The 20,732-nt window shown below is 38.1% G+C and overlaps 1 protein-coding gene across 1 annotated transcript in view; it reads left to right on the forward strand.

Annotated features, from left to right (window-relative positions):
• The first annotated feature begins 644 nt into the window (after nucleotides 1-644).
• Nucleotides 645-20,732, forward strand: part of SYNE2 (spectrin repeat containing nuclear envelope protein 2) — a 352,560-nt gene continuing 332,472 nt past the window's right edge. The window contains 1 exon segment of the mRNA XM_020986547.2: nucleotides 645-931. Coding sequence (XP_020842206.1) covers nucleotides 853-931 — 79 coding nt within the window. The 5' untranslated portion in view covers nucleotides 645-852.

The following is a 20,732-nucleotide window of genomic DNA, read 5'->3' on the forward strand; positions in this document are numbered from 1 at the left end:
TTAGTGGTTCAGTTCTGCTTAGCTATTGGCTTTGGCTTATATTGTATTTTGCTTCAAAATACCAGTGTCTGAAGAAGTGTTTTACTTCCTGCCTCCTAAGTAATAAATAGTAACTTCGTGCATATGAATCAGAACTGATTGTATGAGGCAGGGTAGGGAGGAGTAGATTATTTGACACTAAATTAAAGATGAGATTAGTCTTGGAGGGAAAAGAAACATGCAAATATAGAAAATAAGACCTTGGGAAGAGGAGCAAAGAGACCCAGTAGAACAGTTTTGTCTGAAACATTCTTTGTTACTTTCATTTCCTAAGCTCTCCAAGGCTCTGCTTCTGTTGTTTCCGATGCATTATAATAGTTACTGAGCAAGAAAGGAATTCAATGAGATCCAGTATTTTAAAGAAAATCCTCGAAGTGGGAGCAGAAACAAAATAGCCAAGGATGTCATCAGCTGATGTTACCATCACTTCCCTTGGACAACCTACTTGAATCTTTCTAATTGCTGGGGTTCCTTCTCATGACAAGTCATTTCAGAATCCACATTCTAGTTCTTTTGGGAGTTCTGCCAGCAATTCCAGAGAACGTGAATGGAGTCATAGGGCAAAAACGGGATTATTATTGTAAAAAAGAAGGCGTAGCCACTTTCCCCCTATAAACTAAGGAAACACCTTAAGAGAAAAAAAAAGTTGTTTCTTCAAGACAGGAGGCTTTTCTCTTGCTTATTTGGTAGTGCATATTTTTACTAGACATTCTGAATTGTGACATTACTAATGTACCTCTCCCTCCCCCCTTTTCCTTTCAGCTCGTTTCTTTAACTGCGGAGGACATGATATAATCTCCATAGCGTTAAAGAATGGCATCTGCGTCTATGCCTCCTACCAAAGATGAACAGCTTTCCTCTGGCATCGATGATCTCCATTTTTCACTACAAGGTAAATTAAATGGATATTTTATGGATCTACTTGGGTTTTAGCCAACGGACCCTAGGAAACCTTACTCTTTTCTATTCCGGAGTTTTGTAGCTACCATGTTGATCATTATCTCTATGTGCAGAGATTATAATTTGCCCTGTGATAAAACTTTTAAAAAAATATGTACTTTAGGTCTGTTATTTATGTAACAGTTGACTGGAGAAATGGGGAATGGATAAAAGAAGTTAAAAACCTAAGTACATTGCATATAATTGATTATTTTTTCTAAGTGAAAGAGGAAAAGCTTATTATAGTTTCCTTGTCTTTTTTTGTGACTTTTTTCCTACCTTTTTCACCTTAAGTTTTATATTCTCATCTGTTTATAGAAATACATTTGAATTAGCAATTTAATAGCAACACAGACTTATTCTATATTAATAACTTGGGCATTTTTAAACCATTTGGAATTTATACAAAATAGATTTATAGAGACTTGGTTCATCTTTTACTGTATCTTGGTAATGTTTGCAAAATTCATGTGGTTTTGAGAACTCAATAGCTGCAGTCACCCTGCTTTGTTTTGCTTCCTTGTTAGGTGCCTGTTTGATCCAGTAGCTCTTTGACATGAAGGGTCAGACAGAAAAGTTGGGCTGTGTGGGTAAAGCAGATCTTAGGGTTGGGAAACAAAACAGTGTCTAGTATGCAAGAGATGAGTTTATAGCATTTTCTAAGGACTTTCACCCTCTGGTTTAGGAGTTTTTAACCTGGGATCCATGAACTTGTTTTTAAGAATATTTGATCATTCTATTTCAATATGATTTGTCTACTTTCTAATACTATGGATTTTATTTTATTCATTTGAAGACATTATTCTAAAAAGGGGCAGCTAGGTGGCACAGTAGATAAAGCTCTATGTCAGGAGTCAGGAAGACTTGAGTTCAAATCTGTCCTCAGACACTTACTAGCTGTGTAACCTTGGGCAAGCCATGTAACCCTGTTTGCCTCAGTTTCCTCATCTGTAAAAATAAGCTGGAGAAGGAAATGGCAAACCATTCCAGTGTCTGCCAAGTAAGCCCTAAATGGGGTCACAAAGAGTTGGACACAACTGAAACAAATCAATTCACTATTCTAAGAAGGGTTCACTAGATTTCTAAAGGGGTTCATGACACCAAAAAAGGTTAAGAACTTCCATTCTTTTTTTTTTTTTGTGATGGTGAAGTTTGCACACACTGGTTTATCTTTAAACGTTGGTGATCTGCAACTGGGAAATAAGATATACAGGTGATGGGGTATAGAAATCTATCCTGCCCTACAGGAAAATATAAGGGGAAGGGGATAAGAGAAGGGGGGCGGGTGAGAGGAAGGGGGGCGGGTGAGAGGAAGGAAGGCAGATTAGGGGAAAGGGTATTCAGAATGCATTTTGTCTTGGGTTGGGGGGAGGGGCGAGATGGGGGAAAAATTTGGAACTCAGAATCTTGTGGAAATGAATATTGGAAACTAAAAATTAATTAATTAATTAATTAAAAAATAATAATAACAATGAAATTTGAAAAAAAGTTAATGATCTGTATTCATAGTACTGAAATACTTAATAGCAAATGCACAATAACTTTAAAAAATATGGATTCCAACTTATTGGTGGTGAGAATGAAAAAAACCGAGTCTTTCTAACATTTTTAAACTCTACTTAGATAAACTTTTGATTAACCCAGATCTTCACCTTGAGGTAAAAGGGTCAACTAAGTCTCAGCAACTCTAGCTATTTTGATATGAAACTACAGTGCCCTACGCAGAAGACTTTTAAATTACTATTTTCACAGAGCAATACAATATGTAGGCAGCTGAAATGTATGTTACAGGATTGGATAGAGATTATTTTTTTAAAAGAAATTATTTTCAGTTAATCAGTGCACACAGGCTTATATTTAGAAATGGAATCCAGCTTCTATCTTAACTGAAAGATAGCAGAACTGAATGAAGATAGTGATTACGCATCTCTTTGATCTTCTTTAATTATAACTGCTTCTTGGATTTCAATGCAATGTGGGGCAGTAACTCATGGAACAGCATATATTAACCCAAGTGGCGATTTACAATTTATTTCCTAATCCCAAAGCAATTCCAATGAATATTTTAGGAACACTTTCTATAATTCTTGGCAGTAGGACTGAAGGTCTTGGAGAATGGTGTGACCAGGTCTAGTCTTCAGGTACCATTTTGGCAACCAACTCTGCACTAGGAAAATAAAACTCTTTTATTAGTAATAATGTACTTACATCTAAGAGATTACAGATCTGTTTCAACATTTGAATAATTCCGTATTAAGTTGGGTAAAATGATTTTTAAATTTGCTACTGCTTACTTTTCTATTAAAACTTGAAAAAAATAAAATTTAGTGCTGATCAGGAGGACATAGTTTTTTTTAAATTAGGGTTTTATTTTTTAAATCAATATAAAATGATTTTCTTTCCATCCTACCATACCATCTCATTGAAGAGAAAAGAACAAATTCCTCATACCAATTAATAAGTATAGTCAAGCAAAACAAATTCTCTCATTGGTTGAGAAAAAACAAAAACAAAAAACCCCCCTTATTCCATACCCTAAATCCATCACTTCTTTGTCAGATGGTGGATAGCATGCTTCATCATCAGCCTTCTTGCGTCATGAATGGTCATTCTGTCGATCAGTTCTTACAGCTTTTAAAGCTGTTTGTGTTCACAGGACTATGGTTATTGCAGAGATTGCTCTCTGGTTCTGCTCAGTTCATTCTTCCTCAGTTTATAAAAGTCCTCAAAGTTGTTATAGTTTAGTTTGGTTTTTTGGTTATGCTTTCTTCACTCTGCATCAATAAATGCAAGTCTTCCTGTGACTCTTTGAAATCATCTATTTCTTCATTTCTTATAGCCTAATAGTATTCTGCCACATTCATACACCACAATTTGTTCAGTTATTGTTCAGCCAGTTGACAGGTTTTTCCTTTAGTTTCCAGTTATTTGCCACCACAAAAAGAGCTGCTTTTTTATATATAGGACCTTTTCTTCCTTGTTTCATCTCTTTAGAGTATGGGTTTAGCAGTGGTATAACTGGGCCAGAGGGCATGCACTGGTTACTAAGTTTTTGTGTTTAATTCCAAATTGTTTTCCAGAATGGTTATTTCCATCCATTGGTCCACCAACAGTGAATCATATTTGGTAGTTCTTTCTTCCCAACCTTATAAGTGTTGTTGTCCCCTAAGCATGTGCCTTCAGTCATCTTTTGATGGCAAATAGGCAGAGACAGCTAGATTGCATATTGGATAGATCTCTGGACTTGGAGTCAGAGTTCAAATCTGATCTCAGATATTTACTAGCTATGTGACTCTGGGCAAGTCAACCTGTGTCTGCCTCAGTTTCCTCAGCTATAAAATAGGAATGATAATAGCATCTACTTCCCAGGACTGCTGTAAGGATCAAATGAAATAATATTTGTAAAGCTCTTAGCATGGTCCCTGGTTCATAGTAAGTGCTTAATTACTGTCTATTTCCTTTCCTCTTTTATCCTTCCTATACCTTGGCTATTTCATCTACTTCTGTGGCTTTAAAGATGACTCCTATGCAAAGAACCTTCAAGTCTATAACAGTAGCTCTGAGGTTCAGGCCTACAAGACTGTCTTCTGGACATCTCCACCTACCTGTGCCACTAAATGTAGCTGAGCAGTTTATCTTTCCCCCTAAATCTGCTCCTTTCCCTCCCTATTTCTGTTAGTAAATATTATCATTCTGTATAAAGTCTTGCCACCTTTGAGTCTTTTTTTCCCATCCCAAGTCTCACTTGGTCATTGTTTCAGTTTTGATGTCTCAGAGTGAGTGTCAGTAGCAATTGTTTCTGTTTTGGCCAGAAATGCTGAGAATCTCTCCCTCCCAGATTGACTTTTTTGACTAGGTAAAAGAAGTCGTTTTTTGGGCCTCATTTCCTACCTATCCTTAATCACTGAATAGGCTTTGCCTCAGATAAACTGAGATCTGGGAAAGATCTTAGCTTAAAAAAACCAAGGTATCCCACTGCATCTGGGGCCGTCTCCAGTCATCTTGATCTATATCATGCCACTAGACCCAGAGGATTCCAGAGGCTGGTGACTTTTCACAGACCTGGCTCACTTAAATCCAATTGCAAGTCAAGACATCACCTTCATAATATCATTAGTCCTCTTCAAGAACGATAGACAAACAACACTGTCAAGTTATTTATTAATGCTAACTTATGGAGTACCTACTGTGCCCAGCATACTAGGTGCTGATAGAGTTAAAAAACTAAAGATAAAATTTAGATAGTCCTTGTGATCTTGGAGATTTTAAAGTACAAAATAATACAACGCAAGTGCAGAAGAGAGGTATAAAGTACAAAGTCTGAGGGAGAAGAGCCATTACTCACTAGGGTTTAAGACAGGTCTTTTTAACCTGGAGTCCATGGACTTTTTTTTTTTTAACTTTGATAACCATGTCGATTTTTGGTTTCTTTTGTAGACATATGTATTTTGTTTTATATATTTAACAGCAATATTCTGAGAAGGGGTCTATAGTCTTCATTAGAATGTCAAAAGTATCTAATGCTTATCAAAAATGTTAAGAATCCCTGATTAAAGAGGCTACTTGGAGGGGGTGATATTTGAGTTGTAATTTAAAGTTGAGATGTCAGACATGCAGATTGTAGGCCCCTCTCAATACTCCCAAGGGTGGCCTGAACCAGATAAAATATAATTGGGAAATATTTAATAAAAGAAATAAAAATACAATAAAACATAGTGTACATTGCATTTTGAAATTAAGTCAATATGTAGCCTGTAGGAATCCTTATGGATGGATTAATGGATCCTATTTTTATTTGAGTTTGAAATCATTGAAAAATTTGTAGGGTCTAATCATGTTGATACATAGCATTTAATTTGCAATATTTATTCCAGATAACCATGGATTAGCTAACAACATATCTTTTTGAGTGTAGAATGCAAGCTTAACCATAAAATGAATTATTTTCCTCAGAATTACAGAATTTTAGAATTGCAAAGCACTTGTGAAGCCATGTATTATAATCTATACCCAGAGTATACACAACAGGTGGTCAGCATGCCCATAACATACCCAACAAATGGTCACTAATCTTCTGCTTAAAGAACCCCAGTGAGGGAGAAATCAACATTTTCTGAGGCAATCCATCCCGCTTTTGAATGGTTCTAATTGGTAGAAACTTTTCTTGATATCCAACCTAAGTTTACATCTTTACAGCTTCCACCCGTTGTTCCTAGGTTTGCCTCATGCAGGCAGACAGAAACAGATCTACTCTTTCTTCCACATATAGCTCTTCAAGAACTTGAACACGGCCCTCTTGGAGTTGTCTTTTCTCCGGGCTAAACTTCCCAATTCTTTCAGTCTATCCTTATATGAGACAGAAGTAACGCCCTTCCACACTGTCAGAAAGTCTCATCAGAGGGGCAAAGGGTGAATACTGATGACATACGGATGAGATATGAGTATGAGGGTTGATTCAATCTTGCAAGAGAATGGGTTTCATGTGGCAGAAAAGCATGATGGAAAAGTGTTAAGAAGTCCAAAAGCAGTGCAGCTGGTGAGAAATGTGCCTGAGACATAGTGGTGCTTAATAAATGCTTATTGACTGGTTGACTGGTCTGACCAGAGGAGAATATTTACAGACTTCCTTATTCCTAGAAGCAATACCTCTCTTAATGTGCCCAAGATCACGTTAGCTTTTCTAGCTGTCACATCAGATTCCTAACTCATATTGAGTTTGCAGTCCACTAATGCCCTAGGTATTTTGCAGACATGCCATTCTCTAAATATTTCCTCCATCTTCTCTTAGGGAAATTGATTTTTGAATCCACATGTAAGACTTTACATTTATTCCAATTAAATTTGATCTTTCTAATATTCATCCCAGTGTTCTATTCTGTTAAGATTTTTCTGCATCCTGACTTGCCATTCAAAGTGTTAATTTTTGTTCTTAATTTTGTGTCATCTGCAAATTGATAGCTTGCTCTCTATGCCTTCATCCCAGTCATTGACATTTAACATTGTATTAAATAGCACAGAACCAAGTACAGACCCCTGAGGTACTCCACTGGAGACATCGTGCCAAGTTGTCATTGAACCTTTAACGACTGATTCCTAAGTGGGACCATCCAACCAGGTTCATATCCATCTTACTCTATTATCATTTAAACCACATATAGACACATAAAAATAGCATGATATACTTTGGCAAATGTTTTGCTAAGATCTAAGTAAAGTGTATCTATAACAATCTTCTCACCTACCAGTTTAATAATACTGTGAAAAAGGAATGGCATGACCTGTCCTTGATGAAGCCAAACTGGCTCTTTGTAATTACCACTTCCTTTGCTAGGTGAACCATTAATAAACACTTTTAGAATTTTCCCAGGAATTGAAGTCAGGTTCTTAGGCTCATACAGACTCTGTTCTCTTCTTTCTCTCTCTTTTTTCTTTTTAAACAGAGACAACATTTTCCCTTCTCAGATCTTGTGGTACCCTCCTATTTTTTATGATTTTTCAAATATCTCACAATGTCTTGGCAATCACAATTACCATGTCTTTTCCCATTCAAGGAGGTAGTATATGCTTGCAGTATTAATTAAAGGCAAATGGGTGATCTCTTACTACTTCCTTATTTATTATGTCAACTCTCTGATAGTCATGGACTTTGAATGATATGTGTGTGGGAATGGGCCCATGGGGCCCTCAGAGGAAGTATATGCTCCAGAGCTCTCTTAGAAACTTCTGGATGCCACAAATCTAGACATGCCTCTCATTTGGGGATTACTATTCAGTCATCTGTGCTCAGAGAAGGAATCCCACAATGGAAAAGCAGCAAGGAGCACAAGGCCCAGGCTCAGCTCACTTAGCCTGCTCTCTCTGCCACATGGGAACAGTCGCCATGTTGTCACAGTGGACGAAAAGGTTGTTCTCACTTCTGTCATTATGGAAGCATTTTAAACAGCTCTGACATGATCTCTAGGCAGGAAGACAAAAAAGGCAGAGCGTAGAGTGACCAATATGGGGCTTGCTTTGTCATCTCATTGTTCCCAATAGGCCCTTCAATATCTGGTCACCCTTGTCCTTGGAGTCCCTGGAAAATTCTAAGGGAGCCTGGTTCATGCTTCCTTAGACGACCCCTATAGGCTCATTCCCACAGATGTTCTGCACACCCCTGTTGCACTCCTTTCTGTCTGTGCTTTCTAGTGCAAAGGTCATTCTCCTTGACTGAGAAAGCAAAATCAAAGTAAGACTTGAATAATTTGGCCTTCTCTCTGTTGCTAGTATTTATCATCATCCCATCTACCCCGTGTAGCTGTCTTCTCTTTTCTTCGATCCCCTCACTTTCCCCTAACATAGTTTTAAAAACCCCAGCCCCTTTTTGTTGCCCTTTGCTTGTCTCAGCTCAGCATTCCTTGTACCGATTTTACAGGGTTGTGCAATACTCTTCTACCTGCCCTTTTATCTGCCTTTTTTTAGAATTAAAATAATTTTTTTTTTGTTTTAGTGAGGCATTTGGGGTTAAGTGACTTGCCCTGGGTCACACAGCTAGTGAGTGTTATGTGTCTGAGGCCAAATTTGAACTCAGGTCCTCCTGACTCCAGGGCCAGTGCTCTATCCACTGCACCATCTAGCTGCCCCCTTTTGTCTGCCTTTGCTTCCATCTTCTGTCTTCAACTTTTAAAAACCTAGGCCATTTGGTAAATTCCCTGTGCCTCCACCTTGGCATCTTCCCTTAAGAGCAAAGGCTGGTGGTGATTTGAAGGTTGTAGGCTATTTTCGTTGGAGAACATATAGCTACTGCCAGATCCTTAACCTAGTAGCTAATTATCTTATTTGGAACGACTTGATAAAACTCTTCTGAGGAAAAATTGTGTAGACTTGATAATCTGCATTAAAAATGACAGCTGGGTGCCAGACTGTTTCGATGTAGTATATCTGTGTGTCATATAGGCAGCGAGATTGCTCAGTGGATAGAGTGGTAGGCTTGGAATTGGGAAGACCTGAATTCAAATCCAGCCTACGACATTTATTAGCTGTGTGGCCCTGGTCAAATCACTTAAGCTCTGTTTGCCTCAATCCACTGGAAAAGGAAATGGCCAACCACTCCATTATCTTTGCCAAGAAAACCTCATGGGCGGTATAGATATGCTTTGGTCCAGGGGGTCACAAAGAGTCCAGTATGACTGAACAACAACAAAATGTCTGTGTACTCATATTTCACAAAAACATATTTTAGCTCCCAAACTTTTGACCAAATCTCCATGATCTGCTGTATCAGGATTAAAAAAAAATTTCAGGAAAAAATAGTCTTTTTTTGAGAGCTAATGTTCTCACCTTTGTTAAATGGAGCCGGTCCTATCTGCATTCATTTGGAATGATAGCTTGGCCTCGAAAGTGGAAACTTATCTCTTATCTAAATTGTCACACCCAAAGATGGACCCACCCTGATTTGGAATAACACACCTGGAAAAATATAGAAATGTCTGCCTTAAAATATAGTGATTCATCTCCCTGATGAATGAAGAAAATTGCTATGGGCCCTAGAAGAAATTAGGGTAGACATAGAAATGGTAGTGATAAAACTTAGGTAGCAGACCTAGAGATAATTTTATGTACTTTGCCTTTCCTTTGGCTTCATTTTTCATTGAATTTTCATGTGTGAGAAAATTTTGAGTCCTTTTGCTTTACCTGGGTGTTAGTATTCTCCCGGGAGAAAAACAGTATAGGTAAAAGATGAAAAGGGAGATGCTGATGTGTGTCAGTGTCAGTATAACATATTTGGCCACATAGAGATTGCTTTTTCACCTGATGACTTTTTACAAAAAAAATCACAAGGAATGTATACTATTTTTAAGTAAGCCTGATATATGAAAATATAGGTGTGCAAAGTAACTATTCCATACTTCATTTACTTTACAAAATAATTCTTTGGTGTATGGAAGTCTTGATGTTACAGCTCACTTAAAGAGGTCTCCTAGCTCATTTTAAAAATTAATTTTTAAAAATCAGTTTACCCTGGGCTTCTCAGGAATATATAAATTGTAGGAAATGATAAGACAATTGAATTTATAAGGCTCTTATTTCAAGCTGGTATAAAACAAACACACAGTGTCAAAATTTATATTGTGCCAACTAGTCAATTCAATTCAACTTCTATTAAACAAACTTGTAGGAGTCAACACTGTGAAGAGCATTATACTCCACCTAGGTGATATATGGAGTTTGTGTTTTTTTTTAATTGTTCAGTCATGTCTGAGTCTTCGTGACTCCATTTGGGGTTTTCTTGGCGAAGATACTGGAATGGTTTTCTTTTCTAGCTTATTTTACAGATGAGGAAGCTGAGGCAAATAGGGATAACTGACTTGTCTAGGTTCACGCAGTTAGTAAGTATCTGAGGTTTGATTTGAACTCAGGAAGAGGAGTTTTCCTGACTCCAGGCCTGGCACTCTCTCCACAGTGCCACCTAGTTGCCTCCAATGACAACAATAGCTAGCATTTATATAGCACTGACTATATGCCAGGCACCATGCTAAGCGCTTTACATATATTATCTCATTTGATCCTCATAACAACCTCATGAGGATTAGAGACTGAGAGTTCTCTACCAATGACATTTCAGGTCCCAGTGCTAAGTACCACGTTCCCTACAAAGTACCTAAGAAAAGTGAAAGCCAAATGATGAGGGAGGAGGTCATGAAAAAACATGAATGAAAAGGGTTCATTACTGGCTTCAGAGATAAAAGAAGGAAGGCTTCTGCAGGAGGTATTTAAAGAACAGGTAGGAAAGCAGGCAAGAATAGATCACAAATTCCTCCTTTTTTGTAGGTTCATTAATTTACCTTTGCAAACTGGAAGTGATTATTAAGTGGCATAATCATAATTATCAGACAGAATTTAGGTGTCTCCTAAAGGGAAGCCATTTGCTGTCTTCTTAATGTTAGAATAATGTCAATTATCTACGTGTTATAAGGCAGCTTCTAACTTTAAAATGCCCAATTTCCTCCACTGCTGGGATCTTTAACTTTTTTAAAAAAATTTTTAAATTTTTATTTTTAGGCAATTGGGGTTAAGTAACTTGCCCAGCGTTACACAACTAGTATGTGTTAAGTGTTTGGTCTGAGGCCGGATTTGAACTCATGTATGTCCTGACTTCAGGACTGGTGTTTTAACTGTTGTGCCACCTAGCTGCCCCCTGGGACCTTTAACTCTTACCAGAATACACTCTGTCCCTGCTCTGGGACCTGTTACCAAGGAGGGTAAAGCTTTTAGATATTAAGACTGTCTAGACATGAATGAAAGTTAGAAGATATGAACAGTAGGGACATCTTAGGCAATTGTTTTGTTTGGGAGGGGAGGTAGACTTCCAAGAAGAGAATTCCTTCCATGGCCTACAATCCCACTGATTAACAAGTGATTTAGGTTGAAAATGGGTTAAGGGGACTATCAGTCATTTATGCATAATTACTAATTAGATTTAGATTAAAAGATTATTTCTTCCTAACATTTAGTAGACCTCAGCACTCAGGAAATAGGATTTTGGATTTGGGGGGAGGGGGACATTAGGAAGAGAATTTTTCAACAAGGAACACACTGTAAGATAGCAGGAGTGGGTGGGATGTTATGGTGGGAGATTTAGAATAGCAAGAGACACCTGGCCACCTAGGACTTGGAGAAAGGGCACAAAGAGGTGAAAAAGGGGTGGAGAAAGGGATGGGGAAAGTTGTCAAAGACTCATTTCATTGTTTCAAAATATTGCCTGTAGGGGGAATCTCCACCTCCTAATCTTCCTTTTCCTATTGCTCATCATCTTCTCTACTGTATGCTTATCTCAGGAACCAGATCTTAGGTTACTATTATTGATAGATATTATGGATTATATTATGGATTAAATAAGATTTTGAAGGCTGGAACTGGGACCCCACTTCATTCCTTGATTCAGTCAATCAATCAAAATAATCAACAATTATCAATCAAAATATCTGCTATGTGCCAGGCATTATGCTAAGTGCTGGGGATACAAAAAGAGGCAAAAGACAGTCCCTGCCTTCAAGGAGCTTGCACAATCGAATGGAGGAGATAGCATGCAGACAAATATACACAAAGCAGGTGATATATGGGATAAATAAGGAATAATTAACAGAGGAAAGGCACTAGAACTAAGAGATTGGGGAAGGCTTTCTGTAGAAGGTGGGACTTTTGTTGGGACTTGAAGCCATAGAGATCAGTAGTTGCAGAGGAAGAAGGAGAACATCCCAGGCATGGGGGACAGCCAGAGAAAATGAAGGAAGAGGAGAGACAGAGTATCTTGTTTGTGGAACCACCAGGAGGCCAGTGTCACTGTATTAAACAGTATGTACTGGGGAGTAAAGTACAAGAAGACTGGAAAGGTAGGAAGGGACGAGGTTTAGGTTATGAAGGGATTTGAATGCCAAACAGAGCATTTTGTATTTTATCTTAGAGGCAATAGGAAACCCTGGAGTTCATTGAATAGAGTGGTCCTGGGCTTTAGGAAAATCACTTTCATGGCTGAGTGGAGGATGGATTGGAGTAGGGAGAGACTTGAGGCAGGCTGACGCACCAGCAGGTTATTGCAATGATCTACGCATGAGGTGATGAGGCAGTGTCAGAGGAGAGAAGGGAGTATTTGAGAGGTGTTGCAAAGGTGACATTGGGAGGCCTTGGGCCACAACTTGGATGTGGGGGGTGAGAGATAATGAGGAGCTCATGATGGCTCCAAGGCTGAGAGACTAGGAGGATGGCATTCCTCTCTACAATAATAGGGAAGGTCAGGGGTGGGAGTTAAGGGGAAAGATTTAAATAGTTCTGCTTTGGATATATTGAGCTTAAGATGTCTACTGGACATCCAGTTCTATATTTCTGAAAGGCAGTTGGAGTTGTGAGATTGGAAGTCAGCTGCTGCTTGCCTCCGAACTTACTCCTTGCCTGGACCACAGCCCAAGGCCCAGACTACTTCTCATCCTGCAACTCAAACCCTAGGCATAGATCCCCCTTCCCCTCTGTCAGCCCTGGATCTGAAACTGGGTAGTAAGCAACAGAATGGCCAGTTAGCATCTCTTCTTGCAAACTGAGCCAGGTTGGGCCCCTCTTTGCTAGATTTGGAATCTCTTTTTGTCCTGATGCTTCTCCCTGTCCTGGAATGCTATGCGTGGCTGTTCTTGGCTAGATCCCATCCTCGGTGTTCATAGACCTCTCTGTCTCTCTATGCCTACCGAGGCTAGAAAAATGACTTGCCATGATTTTTTATTTTAGATTTCATGATCAGTACTGGAGGGGTGGAGTTGGCTGTATGTCTTCTTGCTACTCTACCATCTTGGCTCCTCCCATTTTTGATTGTTAACATCTTGTGCCTCTGTTTTGCTTTTGGTATTTAGGATGTGGTTATGTGGCCAACTTGTAGACTTTCTGCACAACCAACTATATGCTATAGAAGTACAGGTTCCAGATTACTCTTGTGCTGATCATACCATTCATGAATTATCAGTCAATCAATCAATATTTATTAAGCATCTACTTGGCCATAGGTCATGTGCTAGTCTCTAGGGATACAAAAACCAAAATGGAATAGCCACTGCTCTTAAGGGCTTATATTCTATCTCATAAATGATATATACCAATGGGAGTGTTGGCTTTCGAGTCAGAAGTACCAGAATTTGAATGTCTTAGACACTTCCAAGCTGGGAGACCCTCTGAGTCTCAGTTTCTTCCTCTGTAAAATGGGGATCATAATAACACCTACCTGACAGGGCTGCTGTGAGGATTATATGAGATAACATAAATAAAGTACTTTGCAGACCTTAAAGTGCTATATAAATACTAGCTATACAAGCAGCTAGGTGTTACAGGTGGATAGAGTGTCAGGCCTAGAGTCAGTAAGGTTCATCTTCTTGAGTTCAAATCTGGCCTCAGACATTTACTGTGTGACCCTGGGCAAGTCACTTAACCCTGTTTGCTTCAGTTTTCTCATCTGTAAGATGAACTGGAGAAGAAAATGGCAAATCTACTTCAATATCTTTGCCAAGAAAACTCCAAATGGGGTCACAAAGAGTTGGACGTGACTGAAACAACCGACCAACGTACATATAAAAGCAAACTACATCCAAGCCCCCTTTTTTCTTCTTTTTGAATTCTGATCTTGGACCATTTCAGTCTCACTAGAGTGAAATAAAAGTAGCTGAAATTCAATTCAGCCTACTTTATGCTTCTGATAAGATATTTGGTGAGGACAGATTATAATTCTTGGTTAAAAAAATGAAGCATTTGCATTCACTCTGGCAACCAGTTATGTCTGCTGTTACTAAAACAGTGCTTCATAAATATTATCTCGTTTGATCTCCCAAAGGTTGGCACCCTTTCAAAAAGAGTGTGGGAACCTTCCAGGGATTCCCTCTGGCACAATGGGTAGGTGACTGTATTTCTTCTGGGCATGTGGAGATCCTGCCTAACCAGCTCATCTGAGCTGACTGAAAGTGTTCTCTTAAGTAATAAACTTCAAGCAACACGGTATATTAAGTCCAAGCTCCCAGGGCATAGCAGATGGCTGGGGACAATAGTGGGTGGCAGGGAGTGCTTTCCCCTGCATAGCCGACTAGCTTTGCCACATGGGGCATTTGTAGCATAGACTGCAGACTCCTACGACAAACCATTCAGACAGAGTTGGTTGTTTTTGTGAATCTTTTCTTACCTAGTCAGATGTGAAAGTGAGAGAAGGCCTTCAGAGTGCACGTATGCCTTTGGTTCCTGGTTATAAGGAAATGTTTAACTGTGACCAGTGATAGCAGTCTTTCTGGGGGAGAGGAAAAAATAAAGTGATCTCACCCTGGCTGTAGCTGTCTTGTAGGATTGTTAGCAGCTCATTTGTTTATAGCATTTTCTCCTGAGAATCTGTTTTAAAAGTACTTAAAAGTGTGGGAAAAATCTATTTTGTGATCCAAGTACATATATTTAGTATCAATATGCTTGAAGTCAATTCTTGTAAATAAAATACTTTTTCAAAGAATCTTCCCTCCCCTGCCAACTTCCTTCAGTGAGTTAAACGGATAATGAATAGAAGTGGTCTGAGGAGGTTGACTCATTTCTAGAAATTTTATAGAAAACCTTTAAGACATTTTTAACTTTTATGACTTCATTTATGTTTTTGTTTCTTCTTCTAGTCCATAATAATATAATGGGTTTATGTAACCATCTGATATTTTTTATTTAAAAAATCTTTTAGGTCAATAATTTTCAGCAGCAGTATTCTGAATACAGTGTTGTCATTAAGTGGACACAGTTACTAGGAAGAAGTTGTATCGTATTACTACCCCTTCTGCCACTCCAAGAGTTTCCTTTCATGTGGTCTTGCCAAAAATGCTAGTGAATGATTAACAGACTGCAGGAACCTGTCTAAAGCCACCTTGGGCCTAGTTACTATGCAATTTCAAACAATCCTTATATGTTTTATTTAGAACTCTTCTAGATGGCATTTAAATAGAATTAAAAAATACTACCTTTCTGTGTAGATAATAGCATTATTCTGAGGGGCTTGGCAGTGAAATATGAGTCATTGTAGAGGAGTTATTACCACATGTCTAATTCACACATTATTCACTGAGCATTTACCTGAAGGAAATAATGTAATTTGTGCATTTTAGTACTTTGTTGCCATACTTGAGATTTTTTGTATTTGTTATGTTGGACTCCAGGTAAGACATAGCATGTGCTGTGACATTTTGGCAGGACTAAAAGAAATGAAGATATGAACAGGTCAGAGTAAATTCAAGGACGAGAGTGACTTAGAATGAGTCTTTAATGTTCCTTATATGATAAAAAGAAGCTCTTAGCCTAACAGATATCTATGTGGTCGCTCTGTTACTACCATAATCAGCACATAGCAAAAGAGATTTTGCCCCAGGGCACTGATGTTTAGAAGAAGGCCATTCTTCTTCCGCACTATGAGAGCTGCCCATTCCCGCTCAGCCCTCCACGCACCTGCACTGCTGCAGTGCAGCAATCCCTGAATCCTAAAGCTAGAATCCTTGCCTTCTGTCTTTGGTTCCCATGGTACTGGTGTCTCTCTTCTCTTAAGTTCTGTTGGGAACTTAGTCAGACTTTCTGGGGAATGGGCCACCAGCTCTGCCCTTCTCCCTGATCTCAACTGTGTTTTCCCCGGTTGAAGGAATTCCTAGTTCCGGCTCTTGAGTTTCAATACACTGTTTTATGAAAACTACCCCGGAGGTCTAGAAGAATTAAAGCATAGGATTGCCTTTTTGTTAATTTACAAGAAATCCATACTTTGAAAGAAATTCAGACTCTTCTTGAGTTTGCTCACTTTGTGATTGTACCTCACTATGGAGTAAATTCAAAACAGAACAAAACAAAAAAACCTTAACTAAAGGAAAGGGCCCCAGAGCTAAGAGTTAGCTGTGTCAGAAACATGAGTCATATGGGATAGTGTTATGGCTTTTCTTTTTTTCCCTTGAGGTAGTGAGGTGGATGTGACAATTACTTATGGTTACCAAAGAGAAGTCTGTGAAAGAGGAAAGGGATAAATAAAGGCTTTTGTATGGCATTCCCACCCATTTGGCAGAAGCGTGTCTTTCCCTGAGGTTGCAACGAGATTCTCAGCATGTGTAATTGGGATGAAAACGAGGTTAAGAAGGACATAGGTTGGATGATCTGCCTTCACAGAACACCACCAGTGCCTATTACGTAATCAGAAGAAACACCAATTTCTCCTGAAGCCCTTCAGGTTTGTTTATTTGCCTATTTATTGAAATTTTCTATCTTACCTATTTCCCAGAAGGATGTAGAGTGGCCTTTTGGTTACTTGAGTGATTGTTAATAATTGAACTTCTAATGTTAATTGCCTATCCTATAATGTATCCCATTGACATTAAATTCTCCGTGACTTCATGATATTATTGTACTTTTGATTGATATTTGTTACCCTTTCTTGGAAACTTTATTTTACTTGATATAAGTGAAAAAAATATATTTTTCTTCACTGATCACGTATGTTCTTTTTCACATGTAACAATAGATTTGAAAGCAATAACTTTTTAGGTATGTTTGTAGTGCAGCAGTTAAAGGGAAACTTTTATCTTTTTCTCGGATGGGATTTCTACTTTGGGCTTGTGGGAACTTTGACTCCATTCTTGCCAGGTTGGGGTAGCTTGCGCTATTCTGGGTCAGTTACATTTAGAAAACTAGGGCAAGATAAATCCAAGGTCATTTGGTGTTCTGTTAAAATGAGCTAACAAAGAATCCATTCATTTTCCAAAGAAATAAAAGTCCTGTGTAATTAACCACATGAGCAATATGGAACTTTCCACGCTTTTTTGTTGTTGTTGTCATTCATTGTGCCTTGAAAGTAGTATAACGTTGACAGTCTAAATACTTTCCGAATGAAAATGTAGAAATCAGTGGACACATTTATAGCTACATGGTTAGTACACAATGTGACTTAGTGTCCCAAAGAACATCGATGAATCTAACTTGGGTGCTACAAGAGAACCTCTTTGTTTTGTTTTTGGAAGCAATCAGGGTTAAGTGACTTAACCCTGAGTCACACAGCTAGTAAGTTTCTGAGGCCAGATTTGAACTCAGGTCCTCCTGACTCCAGGCCTGGTGCTCTAGCCACTGTGCCACCTAGTTGCCCTAACAAGAAAACTTCTAAAATTGGTTTAGTCACTTCTACATGTGAGACATAATATAACATATTTTAAATAGTACTGAACCAAGAGTCAGAAGGGCAGTGTGGAAGATTTTGCTCTGCTATTTAAGAGCTGTGTGACAGCTCTAGCAACAAAATATTAATGTGCTTTTCTTTCCACAATTGCCAATATTTCCTCCAAATTAAATATTGTAATAGCAAATGCTATTTAAAAATCATTGTTATCTTGTCATTTGTTATTATTATTTCACTAATTTACTGGGGTATAAGTAAAACCCAAAAATTATTTTCATGTATATTTCTCAGATTATTGGTGATTTGTGACAGTTTTTCACATACCTATTAGAAGTTTGTGATGCTTCTTTTGACAAGTACCTTGCTCATATTTTGGAAAGGATGGTTCTTTGTCTTCTGTATTTGTTCCCTCTATATTTTATGCAATAGACCATTATCTGACATATTTGACACAAAGTTTTTTTTTTCAGTTAAAAGCATCTTTCTTGTCCTGTACCTATTGATTTCATTTATGTAAAAGCTTTTCTATTTCAAGTAGTCAAAATTATCTATTTTGTTTTCTGTGAAAGTTTCTATCATTCATTTAGTTAATGATCCATCCTCCCCACATAGCTGCAAAAGGTCCCTGATCTGGTTCTCTTCTAATTGATATATACAGGCATATCTTAGAGACATTCCTGGGTTAGTTCCAGACCACTGCAATAAAGTGAATATTGTGATAAAGTGAGTCACACAAATTTTTTGGTTTCCCAGTACATATAAAAGTTATGTTTACACTACATTGTAGTTTATTAAGTTTGCAATAGTATTATGTCTTAAAAATGTACATACCTTAATTAAAAATACTTTGTTGCTAAAAAATGCAGACCTTCGTCTGAGCCTTCAGCAAGTCATAATCTTTTTGCTGGTGGAGGGTCTTACACTCAGTGTTGAAGGCTGCTGACTGATCAGGGTGTTGGTTGCTAAAGATTGGGGAGGCTGTAGCGATTTCTTAAAATAAGGCAACAGTGAAGTTTGCTACATCATTGACTGACTATTCCTTTCACATGAATGCTTAGAGGCCATTGAAGAATTTTTATTTTTGTAAATAGTATTTTTTCCTCCAATTACATGTAAAGATAGTTTTCAACATTCATTTTTATAAGATTTTGAGTTCCACATTTTTCTCTTTCCCTCCTCTCCCCCTTCCCCAAGATAGTAAGCAATCTGATTTAGGTTATACATGTACAGTCATATTAAACATATTTCCACATTAGTCATGTTGTGAAAGAAGAATCAGAACAAAAGGGAAAAACCACGAGGAAGAAAAAACAAAGAAAAAAAGTGAAAATAGTATGCTTCGATCTGCATTCAGACTCCATAGTTCTTTCTCTGGATGTGGATAGCATTTTCTATCATGAATCTTTTGGCATTGTCTTGGATCATTGTATTGCTGAGAAGAGCTAAGTCTATGATAGTTGATCCTTGCACAATGTTGCTTTTACTTTGCACAATGTTCTTCTGGTTCTGCTCACTTCACTCAGCATCAATTCATGTAAGTCTTTCCAGGTTTTTCTGAAATCTACTTGCTTATCATTTCTTATAGTACAATAGTATTCCATTACATTCATATGTCACAACTTGTTCAGCCATTCCCTAATTAATGGGCTCAAAGGATTATTAATTGGCCTAGTTTCAATATTGTTGTGTCTCAGGTAATAGGGAGGTCTGAGGAGAGAGAGAGAAACAGGAAGGATGATTGGCAGAGCAGTCAGAACACACACAACATTTATCAATTAAGTTCACCGTTATATATGAGCACAGTGTGTGGTGCTCCAAAACAATTTCAATAGTAGCATCAAAGATAACTTATCATAGATCACCATAATAGACATAATAATAATGAAAATGTTTGAAATATTGTACAAAATGTGACACAGAAACATGAGGTAAGCACATGCTGTTGAAAAAAATGGTACTGATAGACTTGTTTGACACAGGGTTGTCACAAACCTTCAATTTGTAAAATATGCAACATCTACGAAGTACAATAAAATAAGGTATGCTTGTGCATGTAAGCATATGATGTATCTATAACGTAAATATCTACAAATTATAAACAAAAATGTAAGGGAGTTTGGGGGGAGGCATTAGCTGCTAGGGGTATCAGTGAAGGCCCCCTGTTTTGAGGTGACATTTGACCTGATCTTTGAGGTAAACTAGGGATTCTAAAAGGCTGAGTTGAGAAGGGAGTGCCTTCTAGGCATGACAATGTTATGTCATGTATGTGAGAAACAGTGAAAAAGCCAGTTTGGCTGGACCGTAGAGTGTATGAAGGGAAGTAATGTATAAGATTGGAAATATAAGAAAGGAAAAAATGTAGATTCCAAAAAGAGTGTGACTTTGATCCTAGGGCTGATAGAAATCTGTAGAAGTTTACTGAGTAGAAGAGTGACATAGTCAGATCTATGCATCACTTTGGCACTTACATGACACATGGTTAGATTGGAGAGGGCAGAGACTGGAGGCAGGGAGTCAAACTGGGATGCTATTGAAATAGTCCAGGAAGAGATTAAGACATTCTAAACTTGAGTGGTGGTTGTGTGAGTAGAGGGAAGGGGGTGGATATGAGAAATATGGAGATAGGATTGACAAGATTTGGCATTGATTTTCTATGTGGGATGAATGACATTGGTGGTTTCATTCCTAGGTTACTGGAAGGATGGTGATACACTCAATAAAAGAAGGAAAGTTTAGAATAGGGGTGAGTTTGGTGGTGGAGAAAGATAATTGTTTTGTTTTTTTTGGAAATTCTGAGTTTGAGATGTTTATAGGACATTCCGTTTGAAATGTTTAATAGGTAGCTGGTAATGGAGAACTGGAAGAGTGAAAATCATCTATATAAACATGGTAATTGATCTGATGTGAACTGATAAAGTCACCAAAAATGTAGAGAGAGAGAAGGGCTCAGAACAGAGCCTTGGAGTACTCTTACAGTAAGTCAGAGGGTAGGGTGTGGATGATAATACAACAAAAGAGGCTGAACTGGAGCAGTCTTGGTAAGAGGAAAACCAAGAGAGAATTAGTGTTATTAAAACCTGGGGGA

This window comes from Phascolarctos cinereus, unplaced genomic scaffold, assembly GCF_003287225.1.
Source record: "Phascolarctos cinereus isolate Bilbo 61053 unplaced genomic scaffold, phaCin_HiC Scaffold_3;HRSCAF=262, whole genome shotgun sequence".
Lineage (NCBI taxonomy): Eukaryota > Metazoa > Chordata > Mammalia > Diprotodontia > Phascolarctidae > Phascolarctos > Phascolarctos cinereus.